Raw genomic sequence first — 27471 nt, forward strand, 5'->3', positions numbered from 1 at the left:
TATACTATCCCTCTTAAGCACTGAAAAGACTGTACTTTTGTACTGGCAGTATGTTACACCGCTTCAGCACGAATTATGTAATGTGTAGGCAGAGACAGTCCTCGCTGAAATGATCTCTGAATGTAAATAAACCAGTAATCTCCCCACCCCCTATTCTTTACATAATTTAGTCCAGCTTCAAAAATTTGATTAAATGAATTACGGTGTTAAATATTTGACCTTTAAGCTTGGACGCGAGGAAGTGTCTAAGAAAAGTTGGAAATTATGTTCACAATTTGTTTAAGTCACTAAGTGCTAACATTATCAAACATTGGTGGAGTGGAGTATGGGTAGTTTGCACTCTGTTTCGAGCAAAAGCTAATTTTTCACACACCTTAATGTTTATGTCATATTTCCTGAATTGTGTGTCACATAATGTCATGCTTGGTGCAACAGTTTTACAGCATCAACAGCAAAGTGAGAGAAAGTTTGTAATGATTTGAAATCATGGATAATGTTTGTTGAAGGTCGCTAATTGTTGTCATTCTCACACAGTGGATGAACAGAGTCTGGGTAATTGACACACTGTGGGTTAGGCTATCTGAAGACATTTACAAACTTTCTAACTGTAAGAACTGCCTTACTGTGTTAAATCTTGGACTATACCTCTTATTGAGTAGATTAAGACAAAATTTTAAATTTAGTTAATAATTGTATGAAAATCAAATTTTTGTTGCCCTTAGAAGTTATTCAGATAGGCAAGCTTTACTTTGAACCTTGCAATACAAAACAGGTTTGCCGTTTAGTAGTATAGATTACTTACACTAAATGACCAACATCCTACTGTTGACTAAATGTCTGTATCTTATTCCTGCATTTGTGTTAACAGACAAAATTTCAGTGTTCCTATCCTGCTTTGATCAGAGCTGTCATCTTCAGAATTTTATCGTATTATTCATCACTTGTTTTAAAAGATTATTTATTTCATGTCTGTTGATCCAAATAATGAGTAAATTGCAAGGATAGGGAACGTGTCAAACTGTATATAGTTGAGATATAACACACACAAAAAAATGAAAGATACAATGTAAATAAAATCTCACATTGAGAAAATGTACCCAATCAAAAGAATATTGTGTTAACTGGGGAATAATCGGTAATAATTGACCATAAAAAATAAATAAATAAAACAATCTGTATTAGGTACTCTTTCAGAACTTGTTTGAATTTTCGCAGTTGTTTCTGAAGGCATTTGATATGCACTGGAAGTGCTTAAAGCTGGAGTACAAAGCTCTTTTCTGAACCACAGTTAGAATTTCAGTTCAATGTGCAAACACTTTTTGGTGCTTATGTTGTTGTCGTCATGTTGTTTACTCTTGTCTTTGTACGGAGAAAAGTTTACAGCCAACAAGGAACAAATATACTAGGTAAAAAGTGGGTAAGGATATCTTCCTTTTGAAACAAGTAACTGCAAGTGTGTATGATGGGCACCAATCATTATTCTGATAGCCATTTTTTGTACAGTGAATTTTTTTTTCCAAGACATTGGTTCCCACAGAATATAATAGCATACAACATTAATGAATGAATGTAGCCAAATTAGGAAGCCTTAATGGCATCTACTTTACACACAGAAGCAGTAATTCATAGTGCAAATATTGCAGAGCATAGTGCAAATATTGCAGAGCTAAGTCTTTTGAAAATATGAAAAATGTTGTGCATACAGCAATTTTGTAACAACTTTTTGAATAGATTGATCTCTACACTTTATGTTAATTTCTTCAAGATTTCTTTGTGGTGTATGGGACCCCAAATCATGGGTTTTATCTGAATTGAGCGAAAGACCATTGGAACAAAACCAACTTAAATTTTCACTAAAAACTTTGTTCGTAGTTTGTTCAAGACTGTTGCTACACAGTTCATCAATGAGAACTGCAGTAACATTTGCAAAACGGGTCAAGTTACTCTTTGTATTGGAAACAAAAAGGAATGTCATTAATGAAAATAACAAACTGCAGCAGAGGAGCCTTGTGGCATGCCAAAATTTAGGCCTCCCTCTTCAAATAAGGCTGGCTCTCTGGATAAGCCTTTCAGCATTACAGTCTGCTTTCAGTCCTTAAGGTATGAATGAAGTCAGTAACCAACAGTACCACCTAAACCATAATATTCTGCCTTTTTCAAAAAGATTTGATGGTTTATACAATCACAACCTTTTGAGAGAAAACAGAAAACTATCTACTGGTAACACTTTTTGGTAATGGCTTCCAGAACTTGATTTCGCATATTGTGGAAGTAGAGACGATTGACAATTAATCTGTACACAAGTTTATCAAGAATTTTTGAACAGATGACTAAAAGGGAGATTGGGAGATTAGGCGATATTTAGTGATTTATTTTTATCATCTTTCTTAAAGGGCAGATTCACTACAGCCAATTGTAGTATTGTTGTTGTGTTCTCCAGCCCTGAGACTGGTTTGATGCAGCTCTCTATCCTGTGCAAGCTTCTTCATCTCCCAGAACCTACTGCAACCTACATCCTTCTGAATCTGCTTAGTGTATTCACCTCTTCATCTCCCTCTACGATTTTTACCCTCCACACTGCCCTCCAGTACTAAATTGGTGATCCCTTGACGCCTCAGAACATGTCCTACCAACCGATCCCTTCTTCTAGTCAAGTTGTGCCACAAACTCCTCCACAGTTCTATTCAATACCTCCTCATTAGTTACGTGATCTACACATCTAATCTTCAGCATTCTTCTGTAGCACCACATTTCAAAACTTCTATTCTCTTCTAGTCCAAACTAGTTATCGTCCATGTTTCACTTCCATACATGGCTACACACCATAAAAATACTTTCAGAAACGACTTCCTGACACTTAAATCTATACTCGATGTTAACAAATTTCTCTTCTTCAGAAACGCTTTCCTTGCCATTGCCAGTCTACATTTTATATCCTCTCTACTTCGACCACCATCAGTTATTTTGCTCCCCAAATAGCAAAACTCTTTTACTACTTTAAGTGTCTCATTTCCTAATCTAATTACCTCAGCATCACCCAACTTAATTCAACTACATTCCATTATCCTCGTTTTGCTTTTGCTGATGTTCATTTCATATCCTCCTTTCAAGACACTGTCCATTCCGTTCAACTGCTCTTTCAAGTCCTTTGCTGTCTCTGACAGAATTACGATGTCATCGGCGAACCTCAAAGTTTTTATTTCTTCTCCATGGATTTTAATACCTACTCCGAACTTTTCTTTTGTTTCCTTTACTGCTTGCTCAATATACAGATTGAATAACATCGGGGACAGGCTACAACCCTGTCTCACTCCCTTCCCAACCACTGCTTCCCTTTCATGTCCCTCGACTCTTAGAACTCCCGTCTGGTTTCTGCACAAATTGTAAATAGCCTTTCGCTCCCTGTATTTTACACCTGCCACCTTCGGAATTTGAAACGAGAGTATTCCAGTCAACATTGTCAAAAGCTTTCTCTAAGTCTACAAATGCTAGAAACGTAGGTTCGCCTTTCCTTAATCATTCTTCTAAGATACGTCGTAGGGTCAGTATTGCCTCACGTGTTCCAACATTTCTACGGAATCCAAACTGATCTTCACCGAGGTCGGCATCTACCAGTTTTTCCATTCGTCTGTAAAGAATTCGTGTTAGTAATTTGCAGATGTGACTTATTAAACTAATAGTTCGGTAATATTCACATCCGTCAACACCTGCTTTCTTTGGGATTGGAATTATTATATTCTTCTTGAAGTCCGAGGGTATTTTGCCTGTCTCATACATCTTGCTCACCAGATGGTAGAGTTTTGTCAGAACTGGCTCTCCCAAGGCTGTCAGTAGTTCTAATGGAATGTTGCTTACTCCTGGGGCCTTGTTTCGACTTAGGTCTTTCAGTGCTCTGTCAAACTCCTCACGTAGTATCATATCTCCCATTTCATCTTCATCTACCTCTTCCATTTCCATAATATTGGCCTCTCAAAAACATCACCCCTGTATAGACCCTCTATATACTCCTTCCACCTTTCTGCTTTTCCTTCTTTGCTTAGAACTGGGTCTCCATCTGAGCTCTTGATATTCATGCAAGTAGCTCTCTTTTCTCCTAAGGTCTCTTTAATTTTCCTGTAGGCAGTTTCTATCTTACCCCTCATGAGATAAACCTCTACATCCTTACATTTGTCCTCTAGCCATCCCTGCTTAGCCATTTTGCACTTCCTGCCGATCTTATTTTTGAGACGTTTGTATTCCTTTTTGCCTGTTTCATTTACTGCATTTTTATATTTTCTCCTTTCATCAATTAAATTCAATATTTCTTCTGTTACCCAAGGATTTCTACTAGCCCTCATCTTTTTACCTAGTTGATCCTCTGATGCCTTCACTATTTCTTTCCTCAAAGCTAACCATTCTTCTTCTACTGTATTTCTTTCCCCCATTCCTGTCAGTTGTTCCCTTATGCTCTCCCTGAAACTCTGTGCAACCTCTGGTTTAGTCAGTTTATCCAGGTCCCATCTCCTTAATTTACCACCTTTTTTCGACAACAGTAGAGAAGAAGTTGTAGTACATCAGGGACAGTTCCTTCTCGGAAAGATGTACTGAATATATTGCATAAGGCTCAACTTGTATTTTTATAAAAAATATTTCAATATGTTGCTAGAAACACTGTCCCAACCAACACACTTTTTATTCTTTAATGACTTTGTTATTCTTTCTATCTCATTTAATGTAACAAATTGTAAGGATATCTGTGGGGTTCTGTTGCTAGTATCTTCCTGTAGAAGAGCCATTGATTCATCCACACATCCTTTACAGCCTGCCTTCTCTACTGTTGTCGAAAAATGTTTGTTCAATATTTTCGCAAGCATCTAATGTTCCTTTATAATATTATATTCCTGTTTAATTTCTATGTATGTCATGTTTCTAGTGTTTTTCTGCTGTTTTCCCTCTTTTTCACACTCCAAATTGTTTTTGTTTTGTTTTATGATATGTGAATTCCAGTTTCCATGCACCTACTTTAGAGTGCTACAGTAATGTTTGTTGTGCTGCTGTCTCTTTGGGCCATTACACGTTTTGGGAGAGCTACATACCATCCTCTTTGTTGTCCATGTTGTTTTATTCCTGCAGTGAGCCAATTCTGTCAGTGGTTACATGGGTGTCACTTTTTTTTTTTTTTTTTCCACGAAGGATAGCATCAAAGAGACATGAATTCATTTAACAATGTATTACACTTTTCATGTACATCTGTACAGTAAACTGGACTCCAGTTTATCACTTTTGTAAATACAACCTTTTTTTTGTACGCTGCATCAATTCTGTTACTAAAGATTTATTGCAATCTCCTCACTTTATACCAAAAATAACTATAGCCATGAAATCGACAATGCTAATTTTTCAAACATATGGACCAGATTTATTCTCTGCAGGTATGGCAATAAGATTGTGTGAAAGTTTCAAAGCTGCACAGCTATTAATGTAAGTAATTATTTACTAATTGCCAGCAATGTGAAGAAACATGTATGCAATGGTATTTGGATCCTGAAGGCCACTCCAAGTAACATAAAAATTTAAAAGTTGAAAAACCTCCCTTCAAAATTTCTCAACGGATCTACACAATTCTGAAAAGCAGTAAATTGATGCAATTAGTTATGAAATCGGGTATTTACTAACTAAACAGCTTGATATTTATAACAAAAAATCCAAAAATTATGTGCATGTGTGGGATAAGAATGAATTGAATTCACATAGGGCAAATCACTTACTGCACTTGTACACGGGGTAGATTGGACACTAGTAATATGTCATCAAGTCAGGTTAGAGGTAGCAGATAGGATAATGTTATGGGGTAACCAATGTCAAGGTCTTAAACCAAATGACTCCTACATTTCAGCATGCATAGACAGCTTGCACAGAGTGAACTGCCTGTTCTTCACTTTTCTCAGGCCCAACACCTCTGTATTCCTGTTGATATCATCCTTCCATCTTGTTCATGGCTGCTTATGCCCTCCACAGATCCTGAGAATGCTTCGTCTTCCTCTTCCATCGTATACATCAATCTTCCCTTCATCCTTTGGCTAACAGCAGTTTGTAAGTATAGGTTTGCTACACAGATATTTTAACGTCCTTCATTTCTGCCACTGGGCATCCCTTGTGGGCCAAATATTTACCTTAATATCATTCCCTCTAAGACTAGCAGTTTTTGTTCATCTGTTTACCTTCATGTAAATGGTCCAGAAACATAAAGAGCTCCTGGGAGAATTACACTGTGCTACATTCCAATTCCAAAACTTCTCTCAAAACTGCTCTACTGCACAGAATGTCCATACAAAAAATATGTTCTGTTTGCTAGTGCAACCCTTGACTTTATCTGAAGTGCCACACATACAGCTGTACTAGATATTTTAACTTTTGTGGAAAAAATTCCTTCATGATACTGGTGATTGTGTCCTTATGTATGCAGTCAGAAGATTTATTGAAATGAACAAAAACCACAAGAATATCAATGTCATGTTACCAACATTTCTCAGTTTTCTGTTCGAACATAAAGAGCTGATATATAACTGATCTATTCCTTCTGAAACCACAATGATAGTCCCTATAATTCCTTCTGCAATCAGGATAATTCTCTTCCATAAACACTGAGATAGAATTTTGCAGCTTACACTAGGGAATGCAACCACTATATAATATTCACATAACAGGGGGTCATTCTGTTTTAGTACAGGACAGATTTTGGCCATTTTCCTGTCATCAGATAGGTTCTCATACTCTCAAACATTCTTTAACAGTTTCCTAATTATTTCAACCAGTACCAGTCCTCGATTTTTATCAGCTCTCCTAAAATGTGGCCTTTGCCATCAGCCTTATTGTTTTTAGGTTTTAATTATTTGCCTTATTTCTTCTTCAACAGACACCTTTACTTTGTGTCTACAGTGTCTGGTATTTCACACGGAAGAGACTCAATGCAGTTATCAAAGTTATCAAAGTTCAGTAATTCTGCCCATTGCCTACTACTTCCTTGCCATTCATGTAAAGATCTTTTGCTGGTTGCATTTGACAAATGTTTCTTCTTTTATTTCTGTGTTACTTTCTTGACTTTTTGGTACATACTTCTTGTCCTGTGATGGATACAGCCCTCTTTGGCTTCTTCTATTGGCTGGTTGTAATATTTCCACTTCTCCGGCCTTAGTATAGATGCCTTTCCCTTTCTTATCCTGATACATCTGTGCTTTAACTCCTGGTCCGCACTATTTTTTAACCCCACCTTCCTAACCATCTTTCTGTCTTCAATTTTTTGGTTGGGTGCATAGCTGAATCACACCTTCACTGATCTCTCTCATTTGCCTAGAATTTTGGAGGTTACACTGTTTTACAGGTTCCTTAATTTGAGAGCAACTGTGGTTGCTATCTTTTCCTCGCGTATGCTTAGGTATTCCGCCAGTGTTGACTCGTGTTCTTTTGATCCCTATCTCTTTTAAGGTATATCATAATACGTTGCCTCATTTCCTTAATGTCAGAATGCATAAAATGCTTCTGCATTTACTTGTTATTTTCTATCAGTTATTAATGAATCTGTCTGTGATATAAATCTTTGGTGTGGTGACAAGCTTGGTTCGTCACAAAGCCACAAGTCAGGGAAAGGTAGTAGATGACATTCTCACTCATAACTGGTGAAACCAAAAAAATGTGGATACAAAATTAAATGTCAATACAAAGTCTTCATTTCTCTAGTCTTCCACACTTGCTTGTTTAGTTGTGTAATTGTAACCTGTACTATATTACAAACCTAGTAAACATAGGATAGTTGGTCACTGAAGCCACCAAAAATTGTGATGTTTCCTGTGAAATCTTCAAACACGCAAAAATAACTTTTCCTAAGCCAGTGTCTCTACTATACCTCAGCAGCTCAAAAATTCTGGGTGGCATAGCTTACTTTCTCCTACACCCCCGTGTTTAAAATTTTTGTCTAAAATGTGCCCTGCACTGCACCTACCACTGACCATCAGTATCTCCTGCTGTTGTCTTTGTCCATATCTTTTTCTCTTCCACTACCACTGTCTCTCTGCTACTCTCCATTAGCATAAAAAAAAGATAAAATTTTTGTTGAGGAAGGGGAAATGAGGTTTGAGGAAGGTGGCTCCCCATTTTTTTTTTTTTTTTTTTTTTTTTTTTTTTTTTTTTTTTTTTTGTCGTCAAGATTCTATAAGTTCAAAGAGGAACATATCTGCCATTTTTGCACTCAGACAGGAGCATTTTCCCATTGGTTCCTTTTTTTTTATAACAGCAGGGTATGCTGCTTGTGTAAAATGACCTCTACAGATCAGTAAAGTTTTGACAGTTTATTTGTATAATTTCCTTCTCATCCCATCCGTTGAGTCTCCCCTGACCAGGGTTATGGGTAACTTTTCCAAACTCTATCCCATTTTCCTAAACCTCTCCAGTCCTATTCCTTACCCTTCAACCCACCTATCAGGAGGAGGAGCCACTGGCTCCAAAAGTTTGCACAAGTAAAACTTTTCTTTATGTGGGTATTCTCCTGCAGCTGCTTGGTAAGTAGATTATTTTATCTATTTAGTTACATTATATTTATATAATTGGGCACATTTATACAGGGTGTTAAAAAAGTGTCAAATACTTGGTAGTACTCATCGAAACAAGAAAAAATAAATCTAACAAACATGGGTACAAAAATACATACTTCCGAGATAAACACATGTTTACAGGAAGTGTTGCGCGATATTTGGTTACCGATATTGGTACAGTCTTGCATAGCCACTTCATCAAATGTGTCGGCAAGGTAGTATGATGTCTTACTCACAGTACTCTACCTACCATTAGATGGTGTGCAGTCAGTTGTGTGGTTCAAGTCATGTTGTAGACTATGTAACTTTCTGTCATGTTTGTGAGCCTTATAGTACAGTACTGTGAACGCTGGGTATGTAACACGGTGTTTTACCTTCTTCCAAACATGGATTCACCTATGTGTTTTTAACGAGTTGTGCTGTTTGTATGTACAAATGGTGTGGTACATTTACATTTTCTCTCTTCCAGCACTTCTTAGCAATGGAAACCTATTACCTAACAAGTGAAATGATGGATAAGATATTCTGTTACGGTTTAACAAATGGACGTAGTCTATGAGCCCTACTCACAGTGCAGTTTGGTAGACTCTTCCAGTGTTTGGGGGAAACAGGTACCCTTGCACCTCAGAAAGCTGTCAGTGAAAGCCTCAGCACAGTCCATATGCCTGACATGGTGAGGCATGTGTTACGTTCGGTAGACCAGTGTGCGACCAATGTGCAATGATTAGCAGCAGCTGTAGGCATGTCTCACTCTCTTATGTGGGGGGGGGGGGGGGGGGGGGGGTGTACTCCACAGACAATTGCTGTACCCATATCATCTATGGCCTACGGCGCATTCAGGCCCTAAGGCCACAGGATCATTTTGGCAGATGGTGGTTCTGTCAATTGCTTTTGCAAAAGTGTGCTGCAGACCCACTGTTCACATCCAAGATTTAATTTACTGATGGAGCAGGGTTCACAAGAGATGGTGGTGCGAATTTCCTTAACCAGCATGTATGGGCAGATGTAAATACCCAAGAAATTCAGGAGAGAGGGCAACAACACTGATTCCCAATCAATGTATGGGCAGGCGTACTTGGCAAAAGGTTAATAGGAATACGTGCTATCTCAAAGATTAACTGGGGCACATTATCTAGACTTTCTCATTAATGTATCACCTACCTTGCTAGAGGCTGGATCATTGCAGCAACAAATACAAATGTGGTTTATTCATGATGGCACACCAGCATACTTTCGCCACAATGTGCATGGACATCTGATGCAGACATTTGAGGACCACTGGACTAATTGGGGGAAGGAGGGGGTCACACCTTGGTCTGCTCGTTCCCCAGACAGGGGGACACTTTAAGGAATTGGTCTACGTCATGCCAATCAATGATGTGTTGACACTACAGGATCGTGTCTTGATCGTGTCTTCAATGCATGCCAGCAGACAACAAAAACCGAGCGAGTGTACTTCAAAGGGTGCGTGACTTCTTATGCCAGAGGGCAGAAGGGTGCTTTGTCATGAATGGGTGCGGCATTGAACGCCTCCCGTAAACGGTATTTTATCACAGAAGGTATGCATTTCCAGACCTAGGTTTATTGGACTTACTTTTCTTATTTTGAAGTGTACTGCTACCTCTCAAAGCATCCGACACTTTTTTTGAACATCCTGTATACTTCATTTTCCTTCAATATCCATCACAGTTGCAATAATAGCCATTTCTTTGTGGTGACTAATTTTGGAGCATCACATCCATTTCAAACCAAGGCCTTAGACATTAAGTATAATCATACAGTTCCCACCACTGGACATGTGAGTAACCAAATATTCACTTTTTTCACCAGTAATCATTACACACATTCAAAATTATAAACTTTGTACAAGCGTACACTGTGACTTCTTTTCAATCAAGTGCAGCAAATTCTACTGTGTTCAACTGTAAAGAATTCAACTTTTCAGTATCTGGGTAATAATTACTGGTGAGAAATAATGAATATTTGGTCACTCACACGTACATTGGTGAAAACTGTATAACTGCACTTCAGTCTAATGCAAAGATTTGAAAATGGACATGATGGTCCGAAACTACAATCCCATCCAAGAATGGTGATGGTTTGCGGAGGTCGAGAAACATGCGGGGATTGCATTGTTGTCAGTACCAAACAATAGTTGCGGTACACACATACACATTCTTTGTACTTGAGGTAAGTGTATATCCAGCAATACGTCTCTCACTTGGTTTTCTGCTTACCACTACAATCTGCCATTACAACACACAACATATGGAATAAAAATTCACTAAATAATGAACACGATTAATCCTCGCATTGGGTACGACCTTAACAGCAGAGTGCTCAGAACACTGCTGAATACTCACTGGCTGTTGGAGAATGCTGGACTTCGATACACAGAATGAGACTAAACTCAGCTACCATCGTTTGTAGATCCAACTATAGTTACCACAAAGAAACTACATAGCATCCTCTTTGTTGTCCATGTTGTTTTATTCCTGCAGTGAGCAAATTCTGTCAGTGGTTACATGGGTGTTACTATTTTTTTTTAACGGAGACACGGTTAGTGATATAAGAATGCTAAGCAGACCCTCCAATAGTTTGCACAGTATTCTACATCATAACTTCTCAAAATATTTCTTACTGAAGCAGGGCTTACCCATGTTTCATAACATAAATATGGAAAGCGCATGTGTAAATGGCTTTGAAGAAAGTGAAAAATGGTTTTCTATTCAAGTAGTTGGAGTTGATGAGATACCAGCGCAACTCATGAAGGCTGCTGGAGAACAGCTACATGAAGAACTATACCATCCCATACAAGTTACATATGAAACCAGGGAGCTCCCAACAGACTTAAAAAAAAAAAAAAAAAAAAAAAAAGTCTCAATACCAAAGAAAGAATCTGCAAATAGATGTGAACGATACAGGACACTCGGTTTGGAAACACATGCCTCTAAGATCTTGACCTGCATCATTCTAAAGCAGATATGAAGCAAGATAGATACAATGACCACAGGCGACTGATCCGAGTTTAGAAGAGGTGTAGTAGGCACACAAGAATCAATGCTCTGCTTACGACTAATTCATGAGAAAAAGACTTAAAAAAGGGTCAAGACACAAAAATTGCCCCCTACAGTCTTAGAAAAAGCATTTAATAGGATACACTGGTCACACTTTTTAAGATGCTGAGAGACATGGGCATAAAGTATGACGACAGAAGAACAATAAAGAGACTGTAGAGAGAAGAAGTGATAATGTGTGAAGAACATCAAGAAGAAGCTACTATTAAGCAGAGTGTATGATAGGACTGCTCACTCTCTCCTGTCTTATTAAATGGATACATTCAGAACGCAATAGATGAAACAAGGGGATATGATGACTTACAGGACTAATTAAAATTCATTATAAGAACAGACATGCTGATGGTATTGGAGTGTTAATTACAATGCAGGACATTTAGAAGTGATGCTGGCTCAGATGGAAACAACCCTCAGCTCTTCCTACATTATGAAAATTAATAAATGTAACACAAAAATCTTAATGGTGAGCAGACAAAACTTCATTGCCCAATGCTCACTTAATGTGCGACTGGAAACTGTTAAATCATTTGCCTACCCAGAAGGAAGGTCATGGTAGGACACGGCAGTGTGAATTCACCAGTTAAAAGATGCTTTTAATGAGAGAAAAACCTTTTCACCTCCAGTAGCGTAGACAAATGTCTCGGGGAAAATCTCATAAAGATGTTCGTTTGCAGTGTGCAGCTGTATGGAAGTGAAACACACACACTCTGAGAAGCAGAAAAACATAAAATAACAGCACTCGAGAAGTGGACCTACCGCAGAATGCTCAAGATATCCTGGGTAGACAGGGTATCGAACGAAGAGGTGCTCAACCGAGTTGGGCAACACAAACCTTCTCACCTCAAGGCAAATGAACACAGGGACACACGGGTCGGCTGCCCGAAGAGGCATGACGGTATCATTAAAACTATCATTGAAGGGACAGCAGCAGGGACAAATACCGAGAATAGAGTACATCAACCAGATTGGGGGGGGGGGGGGGGGCAGCAGCTGAACCACCTGTACCGCTTTCAGGAGGAAGACAAGGCCGAAGTCAGAAAGGCACAGTGAACTGCTGCTAGGCAAACTGATGACAGAACACCTGAGACGATTTAAGCAGTGAAATCTTAGCACACACTACTTCCAGATCTTACCACACTGCTCAGAACTGGACTACGGCAAGACTCTAGGAACTATTACCCATTTCCACAAAGTACTGTGTACAGACCACATGAGTAACATCAACAAATAACAGCTAGTCTTCCATTTCAAGAATGGAACAGCAAGGGACACAAATGACACTGGGTGGATGGGTGGGTGGGGGGGATGCATTCTATCCACAGATAATACAACTGTTTGTGATGTAGATGCAAAGCATCTGCTAAGTTTGAGAAATACAATGACTTTACTGAAACGTAAAGCATTATTTTCCCTTTTGCTGGTACATGATATGTATTATCCAAGTGCTGCATGTCTGCACTGGAGTGACATTACCAATGTAAAAACAAAGTCAAACAATGGAAAGTCCAGCAAAACTGTTAACATCCAATAGACTGGATACAGAATAATGATACTCTCATTTGACTATACTTTGCCTCACCTCTTTATTTGTTCAGTTCAAGCACTGCAGCCTTACCTGTCCTAATGACCTTTTAAATATACAATATGTCTCTGTTCTGAGTACAGTTACGGCAAGTAGTGCTTAATTCATTATTCAATGTGTGCTCCCCACTCCTGTATAAAAACAACATTCTACAAACTTTCCATTTTGTAAGAGTACGGGTGACTTCCCAATCACCTACAAAATGTAAGCAGCATTTGTGACACAGCACAACAATCCCACTTTCTTCTGTTAAAGCTCCTGGAATCACATTAATTTTTATGAGATAATAAGTGTATTATTACAAACACTTTGTATATTGGTATTACTCGTGGAATATAGTGCATTCAATCTATGGATTCAAATGGTTGAGGATTTCAATATTGATGAGACATTAAATTGCAACAATCGGTCAGTTTTGGTGCCCTTCTTGTAGATTAGTAATCAAGACCATATAGGTGCAGCATTTTCTCCTCAGTTGCTGACACCAGTACTCCAGAAATAAAAATTATTTTCCGCGTCTTATTTTTTACTTTAGTCCCAACATAGTAATCATCAGCAGAAAAATGATTCTGCCCATCATACATATTTAAAGGCTGCCACTGATGACATGGGCTACACATAATGCCATATGACCAGCACATGCCTAATTATACAGCCGCCAATCAACTCAAGTTTCGTGTCTGAAATATTTTCAGTGTCAAACATATTTTGCAAGGAAACTTAAAACACTATTAGTGTATCAAGACTGAAAGGTGTATAATTTCAATTTAACCTCACATCATGTACATAAAATACATGCCACCAAGAATTCAGTTATCCACATGACATGAGATTTGTTGGCTTTGCCAATCAACTAAAATTCCCCTTTTTTACCCAACCTAGACTTCAGACTATAAGAAAGATAAATATTGTCCATATTCCGTTCTACATCTGTTTGCACATGTAACATGTCACACACCATGTACCGTATTTACTCGAGTGTAAGCCGCACTCGAATCTAAGCCGCACCTGAAAAATGAGACTCAAGATCAAGGAAAACAAATTTACCCGAATCTAAGGCGCTTCTGAAATTTGAGATTCGAAATTCAAGGTGAGAGAAAAGTTTGAGACTGCCCCTCCAAATCGAAACAAAGTTGGTCCATTGTAACGTGAAACACAATTGAGGTCGAATGGATGCAGATACAGCTACAGTAGTTTGGTTCGAGTCGTAAGCTTAACAGTTAAACTTTATCAAGTGGCCATTGCTATGTGTCAGACGCTCCATCCGTATTTATACGGGTACCCTTCCTTTTTCATGTGCTTTGTCAGGTTTGAATCGATTGCTTATTTTGCATTGATCTGATAAGTGCCATTCTCTTCGTTATAGGTGTTTACGTCACTCTAAGCTGAAAATGCATTATTTGTCGCATTCTGATAACTAGTGTTTACAACCTGTCGCCGCTCGCGGCGTGACTTGCTTAGTGCGCAATACTGCCGCTTACAATAAAAAAAATTAAAAAAAAAATTATCTCATTAGTGAAACAATGACAAGAGACTGCTATTTGTTGTTACTTACACTGCTGCTTTCTTTGATAATGATCAACAAGAACCAAATAATGGCTGCGTATGATAGATGATGTCTTGGACAAGAGGTTAGCAAAAAATTTTCTCCATTTGAAAATATTCGCCGACGCCTCTTTAGTACATTACATTCTGCACAGAAATTAGTCATCTTAGATTTAGAAATTTAGTCAGTTGCCGTGCTTCATTTCTGACTGTATCACTATTCAGCATAAGAATAATATGAATATAAACATGATATGTATATCCTTCTACGTTTGCTATTGTCTTGGTCTAGTTTCGTAGTTTATTAGGCAGACAGGATTTAAATGAGATAGCAGCAAACACGGAAGAATACATGGCATAATGTTTACATTCTTCTACCTTTTCTTTTAATTTATTTACTGACGCAGAGGTTTTGGCGCCAGTATTTATCTTTGTGCCTGCAAAGCATACTACATATGATGGCAGAAGTTAGTTGTGGCGACACCTACCAACATTTTTCAGAACTTCCGCTTACTTTGCACTCAATTCTAAGCCGTATGCGGTTTTTTGGATTACAAAAACCGGAAAAACGTGCGGCTTAGATTCGAGTAAATACGGTATGCATTATGTCAGAGGTCAAATTATAACGTATCAGTATGTTCAAGCGAGACTGGAATCCAATTATGGTCAAACAAAACTTTCTATTTAAAGAATGGCATAGCACTTCATATGAATGTGAGAAAAAAATCTGATCAAAATGAATATCATCATATTATGTAAATCACAGTATAAACTCAACGAATCATTAATTATAACTTTTGAAGGGCAGCAATGAAAACCCAGTTGGCTTGATCAGAGTACAAAGTAATGAAGTCACTGCACTGAAACTCACATTTGGCATCGAAACAGGTGGTGTCATGCGCACAACACCAGCAGGCTGGGGCACTACAGTAGGCTGGTAGGTCGGTTGTCCACCCACCAGCCCCGTCCAACCGTTACACACGGCCTGGACTGCAGCAGTTAAGCCGACTGGTGGAGCAGCACGATGAGGCAGGGTGGTGATGGGAACATCCGGCTTGGTTGCGGCAACAGCGGGGGGTGCAGCTGGAGGGATGACAGGCGGTGGAGGAGGCGGTGGCTGCTTTGTCCACATGCCGGCGCCCGTAGCCGTAGCTCCAGCCTTGCTGCTCGCTAGTAGCAGCTGGGAATCCACCACTTTGTTAGGCCAGTAGTCTTCGAACACGGTTCCGGGAGGAAAATAACTCTTGATGTCATTAAGGCTAATCACTGAACACGTCTCACTAGCAAACAGCTCATTACGAATGCCTTGGACCTTGCAGCAAAATTTAAGGTAGGCAAGATCCCAACCTTCTAGCTTTTCAGCCTTGAGTTTTAGGTTATCGGTTTCACCTTCGAAATAGAATAGCGGTACGTACTTGAAGCCATCACGCACGGTGTAGGGCACAACAGATTCACCATTGATACGAACAAATCCACACTTATCTTTAGGGTTGCTGGAACTGAGCAATAGCTTGTTGTAACACACGTCAAGAAAATTATAAAATTCTCCAGCATCTTGTAACCGTACGACCAGATCTTTGGTTGTAAAAAGATCTCTGCCAAACTGTCCCTCACAATGCCTCACATTTATTTCGTTAAGTAACCTCGCCTCTGCGTCCGTGATATAATAGCTGCGGATACACGTGCAGTTGTAAATGTCTGAATGGAGATATGTCAGGTACTTGTTTAAAAGTTTTGATTCCACCATGCGAACGGCACAATACTTCTCACCGTAACGAAATATGTAAGGTATGTGGCACTTTCCAAGGGTCACCCACCCAAATTTTCCTCTCACACTCTCCTCATCCAAAGGGGGTTTCCTGTCCGGCTCGGGTGTCTTTTTGTCCTTGTCTCTTTCTTTGTCAGGGCACGGTGCAACGGGGGCAGGAGGTGCCCTCGTAAGGTAGTTGAGGATGCCTGGCTGGCCAGTCTGGACCATGTTGGGCGGCGGGGGTTGGCCGGCACCGGGCGGTCGGACACTCGCCATCTTCGCCTTATTTGCTTCCACCATTTTGGCTGCCAGCTCTCGGATTTCAGCTTCATCTGGACGTTCTTGTTTGATTGCAACTCCTTCAAAACCTAAATGATGGAAAATAGTCACAATTTTAAGCAAAATTATGAACAGGCAGTATAATCATTTCTATGCATTTTGTGTGTCAGTATCTACCCCAACACAATTTTTATTTAGCACTATTTCCAAATATTTGTAATTAAGATTTGAGCACTTCAAATACCAACTTAGTTGTGGAGAAAATAGTGATTAACCAGTTATAAAATATGTTATGGAATGAGACTGAGATACAGTGCCTAAAGTAGTAATTGCTATTTGAGTGTGTGTATCGCCCACCACCACACCACAGAATAATTATTTTGGGAAAATATATGTCATCCCCAGCTGTCATTCCACAAACCATTTGTATTGTTATAGAGTGTGTAGGAAAATGTGTGTTAGAAAAGGCTGCCCACACTCTTCCTACTTATTTAACTTTTAACACATAATACAACAGAAACATCAAAATATGACACTACTTGACATAATTTTAATGGTCATCCTGACACAGTATTTTGTTTGCCAACACCATCAAGATTCTTAAAGGGAAATGAACTGCGAGTTGGGACATTTGGCAGATGTTATCCTCAAACTATAGATAAATATAAAAAAGAAAAGCCATCACTAATAAAACTGGGACGAAACAGTGGATTGGAGGAAGTTGTATGTCATTTGCACACTATTTCTCTGTACAATCTGAAGTACAGTAGAGAACACAAAATTTATCAGTAATGGAAAAAAAAGAAAAATAAGAAAGATAATTTGTACTACAATTTTTTACAGACATTGGCAGAACAGAAAAGTTCAAAACGTTGAATTATCTAGGAGACATAATTCTAGAAATGGGTTAGAAAAATCTCTTGTAAATGAAAGCACACACAAGAAATAGGAAACAGCATATGTAATAACAAAAACTATTTACAACAAAAAGCACATCTGAAGAAATTAAAAAAAGAAACACTGCACTAGAACACGGTAGTGAAACGAGACTGCTTCTATGCAAGTGAATGCCTAGCACTGATTTACCAATCACACAAATCAGGAATATATTGTGTCCAAGTAGAACCAACGGATGCCTAGTAATTAAGAAACAATAGTGCAATGTCAGATATAGAAAAGAAAGAAAATTAGTTATTTTTGGATGTTCATACTAGATGAATGACAACACCTTCACAAAACAAATATTTGTACTTATGGGATAAGAAATTATCAACCAGCTGTAACCTAGAAGCAAAAAATATTTGAAATGCACAACATGAAAGTAGCACAAGCAGTGAAGAACAGATTCTCATGAGGGAGACGTTAAATTTTGGATTCTGAGGCAAAAGCAGCAAAGGAACAGATGCAAAGTGGTCTGAAGATGGTAAAAAGACATGTGGTGGGAAGAAGAAAGAATACTGGAGGAAAAGGAAAGAGCAGACCTATGGAACCGAAAATGTCACTTGGTCCCTTGTATGAAAAAATAGAAAGGAGTATCAAATTTAAAACTGCGCACACCTTTGTGCATGTGCACGCACTCAACCAACCAACCAACCAACCAACCAACCAAACGAAGTGAACCTATAAATCATTTAAATAAATTCAGTTATTTGAATAGTAAAGCAAGCAGTGACTGCTGTCCTGTAAGGATATTAATTGAAGAAAAGGAATGGCTGAGCAATCCTACAGAAACATAAATTAGGACTGACAAACAACCACCATTACTGAAAAAGTATAAACTGTGCCAAGACTTTTTTTTACAGCATTGTAAATAGTGTACTCTTGGAAAATAAGGCACCACAAAATTGGAAACAACAGATGTAAGTATGGAAATAAACAACAAAGTACAATCAAAATGATTCCATCAATGAATTTCTAAGGAGTGGATTAAACCTTAAACCACGAATGGCAAAAATTGTCACCAGTAAAAAAAAAAAAAATTGTCAACTACAATTACCTGGAAAAAATAGGAACAGAGGAATGGCTACATCAAGCAGGAACCACCACAAACAGAAAATGATATTCTGAAGCAGCTGTTTGAAGTTAATGTAGATAGGAAAATAATGAAACGTGTTTCCTGTTATGGAATTTAGACAGGAACATCACCACTTCCATCATAACATTATTTACTGTGTCTGTGTGCGAGAGAGAGAGAGAGAGAGAGAGAGAGAGAGAGAGAGAGAGAGAGAGAGAGATGGATGGGGACAGGGATTAATATCAACTATATATTTGATTCCTGAAATTATCATGCATGTAGCTTTGAGAAGCTACAGAACATGTACAAATAGGGGAAGACAGTTTCCTGAGTACTCCAGGATGTAATGTTGTTATAACATAAATGAATGAAACACACACAGAAGTGCATGCATTGTGTGAAAGGAAGGGTGTAAATATAGCTGAACAAAAAGGAGAAGAGATTGGATGCTAAAAAGGGTAAGAGTAACTACCACCAACAAAAATTAGACTGCATGAACAACAACTTTTTTCAATGAAATGCAAACATTAAATCCACTCATACAAACATTTGAAAAATAGGTCAAAATTACGCAGTTATTGCAGCTTCAACTGGAGCATTAGTCAACTAACTGATGGAATGATTTATCTTTTCAGCCAATTGTTCTGTTGCATACTTTGCTATTCACTAGCTCAATGAGGAAGACACAGTAGTAGTTTAAAATAGCTGTTGACGGACAACTTTGTTTTGTAATGAATATATACTTGTCAGGGCAGGGAATGCAACACAGTGGTAAGACAATTCATGTTAGTGGGAATTATGATGCACACATTGCAGTGAATGATAGTAAAATGGATGAAACTGGGATAAAAAGCAAATTCGAAGAACAATTCAACAAACTGGCAGGGTACTGTGCGCATTGGGCTAAGGTACGATCATAGTTTTCTAATGACTCGTACATTATAAACATACAGTTTGATATTTTTTGCTCTGAGGGAGATTATTCTCCACAAGTCATCACAGCTCAGAGACAAAATATAACAGCTTAAAAAGCTTAGTATCTGACCATACTATATTTGTATTCTCTCGTCCGGTTAACTGAAAACAGGTTCTTGTATTCCAATAGCACAGTTATCAAAAAATGGAAACACCAGGTAGGAATATCAACAATGTAGGAGAAGATTCCAGCCCGAGATGGTTGGTGTGTGTGTGTGTGTGTGTGTGTGTGTGTGTGTGTGTGTGTGTGTGTGTGTGTGTGTGTTCGTTGACTACAGCTATGGCTGAAAGCTATAGGTGTGTTTCTTTTAATTGTGCCTGTCTGCAACTTTAAGTGTCTTCATTACGATAAATAGCACAGCTACTGTTTTCACTACTTCCCACTGTATCCACTTTTCAATAACTCATATTTTAATAACAACCCATTCAGAAATTAAATCTTAACACTAAAAACACAAATCCGAAAGAAGTTGTTCTGAACCCTTGCTTCAAATGGTGCACAAAACATTGAGCTACTTTCACCAATTAGATGTCATCCACAAAAATGTGCTAATAGGAAAGAGGTACAGTTATTTTTAATACTGCTGTAAACAATAAAAACTTATTTTATTAATAAATCTGCCATAGCAAAATAAAGCCTAAAAATGAAAAAGCGATCTAAACAAGAAAAGATCTGAACTGTAAATGGATCATAACATTAATTGAGTGCTTTCCGGTGTTCAGTCAAATTGTTTATTCCACTTTCTTTATACCATATTATCACAACTGACCAAGTCATACAATCCCAGTGCAGTAAGCTGTATTCTTATGTATAATCGTTGCTCGAGTTCTAATGAAAAATGCCTGAATGAGTTGGAGTCCAGGCAGTGAGTATGCATAAGAAGGCAGCTCACAGCTGCCTGAAGAGGGCAACTGGGCTGATTGTCAAAATATTGTGTGTAAAAAATGGAATCATCAACTATGCTAAAAACCTGAAAGCATGTCAGCATATAATGCTGACAAGACCTCAGGGTTGTAACATGGTTTAACTGATCACAAACAATTATGCCACTTATATAAAAACTTGAACTTCATCTGCAATCTGACATAAGACTGGAACAAATCAGCTTCTCTCTCTCTCTCTCTCTCTCTCCCTTAAATATAGCAATGAAAAATGAGATTTTGAAATTATACCCTGTCCTTGTATATTTTGAAAACACTTGAAGTTCTATAAATTAACACTTTCTTTTTTATAATAAATATTCTCAAGCACTAATCATGTGAAACAAGTCTCACTAATTAACAAAAACTTCACTTATTTATGGCAAAAAAGTTAATAGAGTTCAAAATTTTTGTAATCTGCGTATCCCAAGTTCTTCTAGAATGCCACCAAAAACTGTTATACAGCTCCATGTCAAACTGAATGAAAATTAAAACTAGAACCACTATGGTTGTGGCAATAAATCATAACACGTACAGAGGTAAAAGTGTGCTTAACGGAAAAAAGAAGAAAAAAAATTGATCTGATAAGACAGTAAAATGTTCTATTAATTGTGAACACTATACATAGAGCAATAAATGCATGGATTTAAGGATGCATGCCTCAAAGGCAAACTGGGAGGCGAGGACATACAGCTCCCAAGATTCGTGGAATATATTTCCCTTCTGTCTGACAGTGAGATAAAGCTGCACCTGTAAGGAATGGAATAAATATTACAGAGAGAACTATAATAAGCAATTAAATAATTACTGAGTGTGGCACAAACATGACTGAATGTGCTTAAACATGTGAGCACTTTCACCTAAAGTTTTTAGCAAAATAAAAAAGCAAAGATACCGTTTATTAATAAAGATGGACCACATATGTAAAATGTTATGGAAAATATCTTATTCCAGGGTATGTACAGACTTAATCGAGTTACAGTGGGTACAGTAAAGTAAACAACAAAAGGAAAGTGTGGAGACAAGGTTTTTTTTTCCCTCACACACACACACACACACACACACACACACACACACACACACACACACACACACACACACACACACACAGTGCAGCATAACACGAGGAAATGTGATATTCACTCACAATACTTTTCAAATATGGGGTTCTAGGTAACACAAATGAGAGAAGAACCATGCAGTGAAACTTTTATTTAGTACTGCTGTTCAGTATGGGATCTTATTGTATTGATCACCAAGGTGCACTGATAAAAGTTCGAAGGATGGCAGCTCATTTTGTATTATTGTGAAACAGGAGAGAAAATAGCAATATAATGTAAAGGATAGCTGCTACTCACCATATAGAGGAGATGCAGAGTCGCAGAAAGGCACAACAAAAAGACTGCCACAAAATTTGCTTTGGCCTAAAAAGGCCTATGTCAAAAGTAAACAATGCGCGCGCGCGCGCGCCCACACACACACACACACACACACACACACACACACACACACACGCGCGCGCAAACGAATCTCACACACACAACCAAAGTCTCTGGCAGCTGGAGCCATACTCAACTAGCTGGCTGTCTGGCTCCAGCTGCCAAAGACTGGTGATGTGTGTATGCAAGTTGTGTTGGCGTGTATGTTGTCTTATTTTGATAAAGGCCTTGTTGGCTGAATTGCGTGACAGTCTCTTTGTTGTGCCTTTCTGCATCTCAGCACCTCCGCTATATGGTGAGGAGCAACTTCTTGTTGTTGTTCTTTCTTTTGGGGGAAGAGACCAAACTGCAAGGTCATCGGTTTAGGGAAGGAAGTTGGCCGTGCCATTTTAAAGAAACCATCCCGGCACTATCCTCCTCATTGTATTGTTACATTCCATACACGATTTTCCACTGTTTGAGGAGAGAGAGAGAAAGAGAGTCATAAATATGACCTGCAACTTGGGGTGGCAATAATTAAAACAAAGACGAATTCCATTGCGGCGAGATCTTTTAACAAAATTTCAATCACCAACAACTGAAAGCGAAAATATTTTGGCAACTATCACCAAGAAAGAACCATCACAATAAAATAAGACAAACCAGAGCTTACATAGAAAGATTTAGATGTTCATTTTTCCCACATACTGTTCAAGTTTGGAACCATTGAGAAATTATCGGACACTGGCTCTATGAATCCTCTGCCAAGCATGTAGGTATGAATTGCAGATCAATCATGTAGGTGTATGGCATCTGGAAATTTACCAATGACACCAAACCGAAATATCAGTACATACTTTTTAAAACATTTTGACAACTGAATTAAATTTACTAAAATGAAATGAATCAATGGGTTTCAGAAATGTTGAAGCTGCAATAAAACGAATGTTGAAATAGGTGAAATCAAAGTCACAATGAAAATATGATCTGAAATTGGGGGTGCGCACAGTTGGCTCAATGAATCTAGTGATTACTCACAAAGGTGAGTAGAAATGTAATATTTCTAGTATACCTGTACAAGCATTAAGTATGATATATGAGAGGAACCACTGTGACTTTACCATGGGTAGTTTGTCAAGAAGAGTTCTTGCACTGTTTGTCATGGGAAACACAGTCATAATTCTTCTGATTTATGGAAATAAAAATGGTCATATTAAGTCAATGCAGAAATTGGGATCCTGTGGCAGTAGGTAAAAATGTAATGAAGCTGAGGATGGAATGTTGGATGAACTGGAACCACTTGTATCTGGTAGAGTATTGCAGTGCAACAGTACAAACAAACACTGATAGGACATAGCTTATGTCAAGCAACATTAGCAGTTGGGCATACCAGTATTCTAAAATACATTAATTATGTAGAGTGACCATACATGTATAAGCTATAGGTTCACAAATAAATACTTCTCTGCTGTGGAACGACAACCCTTGTACCTATTATGATTATTAGTTGCTGGTTTATGGTGTACTTTCGGGTGTTCACCAGACTTGTTAATTCAATTTTTATGCCCAAAATGCATAAAAATTAAATAAAAAAATCAGCTGAGTACCCAGAATACACTCTAAACTGATAGTAAACAAAATCTACTGATGTGAACAATAAAGGGGGATCATGGGCTACTTTCAATGTCAACAAAAAACATTAACTCTGTCTGCAAAAAAGTTCAAACAAGAGTTATATAGTGCCTCCTGCATAAATTTACATTTTGTGGGCTTGACGGTATAGCCAACTAATGGTAATGTCATACCCGACCAAAAGAATGCACGGTACTTAGTAATTCAAGAAATGTAGTCCAGGGACACAATTCTGACGGGAGAAATCAAGTACGGGGTTCCCAAAAGTCCACTGCTTTTCCTGATACATGTGAACGGTTTCCATCTAGAATACAACAAGCACAATTAGTTCTTTTTGCAGATGACACCAATATTATAACAATCCAAGCATATGTACAAAAATATAAGATATGATAAACAACATCTTAAAAGTATCATTGGCTGGTTTTCTGCACATGGTCTAACCCTCAATTTTAAAGAGACACAACATATTCTATTCTGCACATACGGAGGTACTACACCAATGATAAGTGTAATACATGGTGAGGAAATAATAAATAGGGTGGAAACTTTAGAATTCTTAGGGGTTCATATTGGGGGAAAAACCATTTCGGAACTCCTAAAACAACTTATTTCAGGCACATTTGTGCTTAGAATCATGCAAATCTTGGGGAGAGATAAATCATTAAGCTGAAATACTTTGAATATTTGCATTCAATAATGTCAAATGCAATAATGTTCTGAAGTAACTCATTTTTAAGGAAAAAATTTTTCATTGCACTAAAACTTGCTGTAAGGATAATATGTGGTGGCCACCCACAATCATCTTGTAGACATCAGTTTAAGGAGTTGGGCATTCTGACTACTGCTTCACAGTATATTTATTCCCTCATGAAGTTAGTTGTAAATAATTCACTACAGTTCAAAATGGACTATGAGGTACATAGTTAAAATAATAGAAGAAAAATGATATCCATTACACCACATTAAGGTTGTCTTTAGTACAAAAGGAGTGCACAGTGCTGCAACAAAAATTTCTGTTCACTTACCAATGATATAAAATGTCTGACAGATGGCAAAGGAAAATTTGATATTGAACTGAGAAAGTGTCTCCTTGACAATTACTAAAAAAAAGAGGAAGAAGTAACCAAACATACTAATTGATTCATGATATGTATGTAAAATGACTAATTACATTTCATTATGATCTATTGTGTAAAATGATCCAATGGTTCATGGAACATGTGGCTAACTAACTAGCCAACTTCATCCCCAATCCTCATTTTTTTTCATATTTGATGTATAGCACATGTACATTATTGTTGTGTTCAGTCCCAAAGACTGGTCTGACATATCTCTCTTCATTAGTCTATCCTGTAAAAACCTCTTCACCTCCACTTAACTACTGCAACCTGTATCCACTTGAACTTGCATCCTGCATTGAAGCCTTGGCTTCTCTCTTCAATTTTAACACCATTTTAGCAAACACAATTCCTTGGTGCTTCAGGAAGTGTTCCATCGAACAATCCCCTCTTTTACTCAAATTGTGATGTACATTTCTTTTCAGGATGTCAAATTACACAGCCTTCAACTGTGTAGTTTCCAAACTTGTTTCATTTGGCTACTAGTTTCAGAATTTTACTTTGCCACCTTCAGGCTATGATGCAGATCGGTTTATCATTACAGCTAATTTCACAAAGTGTTGATGAGAAATATGATCTTGTGTGTTCACAAACAAACATCAATACTTCTGATACACTCAACATGACTATCATGAAGAGACATTTATCTGAAGAGGATAGAAATATTGATTTTTTTTCTTTTCCCATCACTACCACAAACTGAGGCAAGTATCCCTAGTAAATATAACAATGAATAGACCTATAGTGCACAGGATAGAATGTATGTTATCCAATTTGATAGCATCAGCAATCACAGATTAATAAGAATTGTACAGGCATTAAACTAATGAGAATGGTGTGTGTATTAAACTGTCAGAAATGACGCAAAAAAACTGATTCACTACTTCAGTCATCTTTATTTACAAGTACACTTACTGTTTTAGTCACACTACCATGGTTTTAGATTATGAAACATATTTCTGGCATGTACATATGTTATGTATTTGGCAATGATGTGACTAGAAGGTAGTGTCATTTGACACATGCAGCACAATGAACAAAGAGTAATACTGCCATATGGTACCACGTGTTTCAAACCATGCATCACAGTTTTGGTATCATAATATATGCAAAATACTGTGGTTTTCAAATGTGTAGTGACAAATACATGTGTGCAATATGGTATCATGCAGCAAGAGCATGTACTATGTTACACATATCTGATGACATGTGCACACAAATTTCATGGTGTAAAAACAATGAAATTCCTCTTAATTATATGGCATGGCCACTGAAGAAGTGAATGTATGATTTTCTTTTTTGTATTAGACAGGTCATTATGGATGAAACATACATTTTGCTCAAATCTCATTAAAATAATGTGAACAGTATTTTATGTCCTTCATAGAAAAACACACATCTCATATTGGACTACAGTGCAAACTGTAGCACGCATCTTATTCCTCTAATTTCAAATAATGAGCTTTCAAAAATGCAGTTGAGATGTATGCATAGGTCACTGTTGTACAACACCAGTGATTAGTCAAACACACTGCAAGAAGCTTAAGAGCCTGGCTTGGGGTAGTCCTGTAAGTTATTTTCAGTAAAAACGAATTTTTTAGGGATTTTTCTGTAAAACAGAAAACTGGAAATAGTAGGTAGTTCACATTGTTAACAAATTTGTTTTCAATGACATGACTTCTTGTACGCCTACCATACGTACAGATATATGGTGATGGACATTATAATTAATGTCCGCAATACTAGTAACACTGATATTAATAAGCACTATGGCAAGATACTGGTAGTCAATGAATGCCATATCACACACTTGAGTACGAAGTTTCCCTCAGCTGTTGTTCATTTCTTAATATAACTTATTCAGAGCCACATTGGTATATTAAGCATCTACAAACACAATTATTGCCAAAGAAAGAGTAGTTACCTACAATATGAGCTACCATGTTTTAATTATTCATTCTTTATAGTTAAAAGTAAATAAATAAATAAAATTTTGAGACACTGAATCGATAAGACCAACAGTACTATCAACTGATCTAAAACATTTCAAACACAGCCTACATTTGTTGAGTCCAAGATGAAAAGCAGACTACTCATCAGGAGAAATAAATGGTAAGCATATATATTTAAAGAACAGAAAAACCAAATTATTGTGGCTAGCAAAAACATTCCAAGACTGTGACAGCATGGCCTGCAATCTTATAGTGCTGAGAAACAATTGTCTCAAATATACTAGAATTCATGATTATGCAGCAGTCTGTGAGTCTTGCCATTTTATTGGTAGGTAAGTACCATTAACTCAGAGCAAGAACTCAAAAGAAAATGGCACATATTCTTCACTTTTAGTGCTAACTTTGCAGGATATAAACTGAACTTTCACAGCTGGTGGACTTTTAATAGAATACATGTATGTGAACACGTTTGATATGCTTGTCAATAAGATTCCTAAAGCTCTGTAAATTTGCACATTGCCCCGCAAGTTTTAGATACAATAGTGGTAAACGTAAACCACATAAATTTATGAAGAAAAGAAAATGGTTTTCGAATTCAACTATGCATAGAAAATGTAGCCCAGAGGAACTGAAAACTA

At 37.7% G+C, this 27471-nt stretch overlaps 1 protein-coding gene across 4 annotated transcripts in view; it reads right to left on the reverse strand.

The window, feature by feature from the left end:
- The window catches only part of LOC126281176 (uncharacterized), a 106658-nt gene that overhangs the window by 77312 nt on the left and 1875 nt on the right, over nucleotides 1–27471 (reverse strand). For 3 of the 4 annotated variants that reach the window (XM_049979862.1, XM_049979864.1, XM_049979863.1), the window contains exon 2: nucleotides 15643–16889. In XM_049979862.1, coding sequence (XP_049835819.1) covers nucleotides 15643–16889 — 1247 coding nt within the window. Of the gene's footprint in view, nucleotides 1–15642; nucleotides 16890–21370; nucleotides 21461–27471 lie in introns of all 4 variants that reach the window. The other variant, XM_049979865.1, reaches the window with a different exon arrangement.

The sequence above is a fragment of the Schistocerca gregaria genome, chromosome 7, assembly GCF_023897955.1.
Source record: "Schistocerca gregaria isolate iqSchGreg1 chromosome 7, iqSchGreg1.2, whole genome shotgun sequence".
NCBI lineage: Eukaryota > Metazoa > Arthropoda > Insecta > Orthoptera > Acrididae > Schistocerca > Schistocerca gregaria.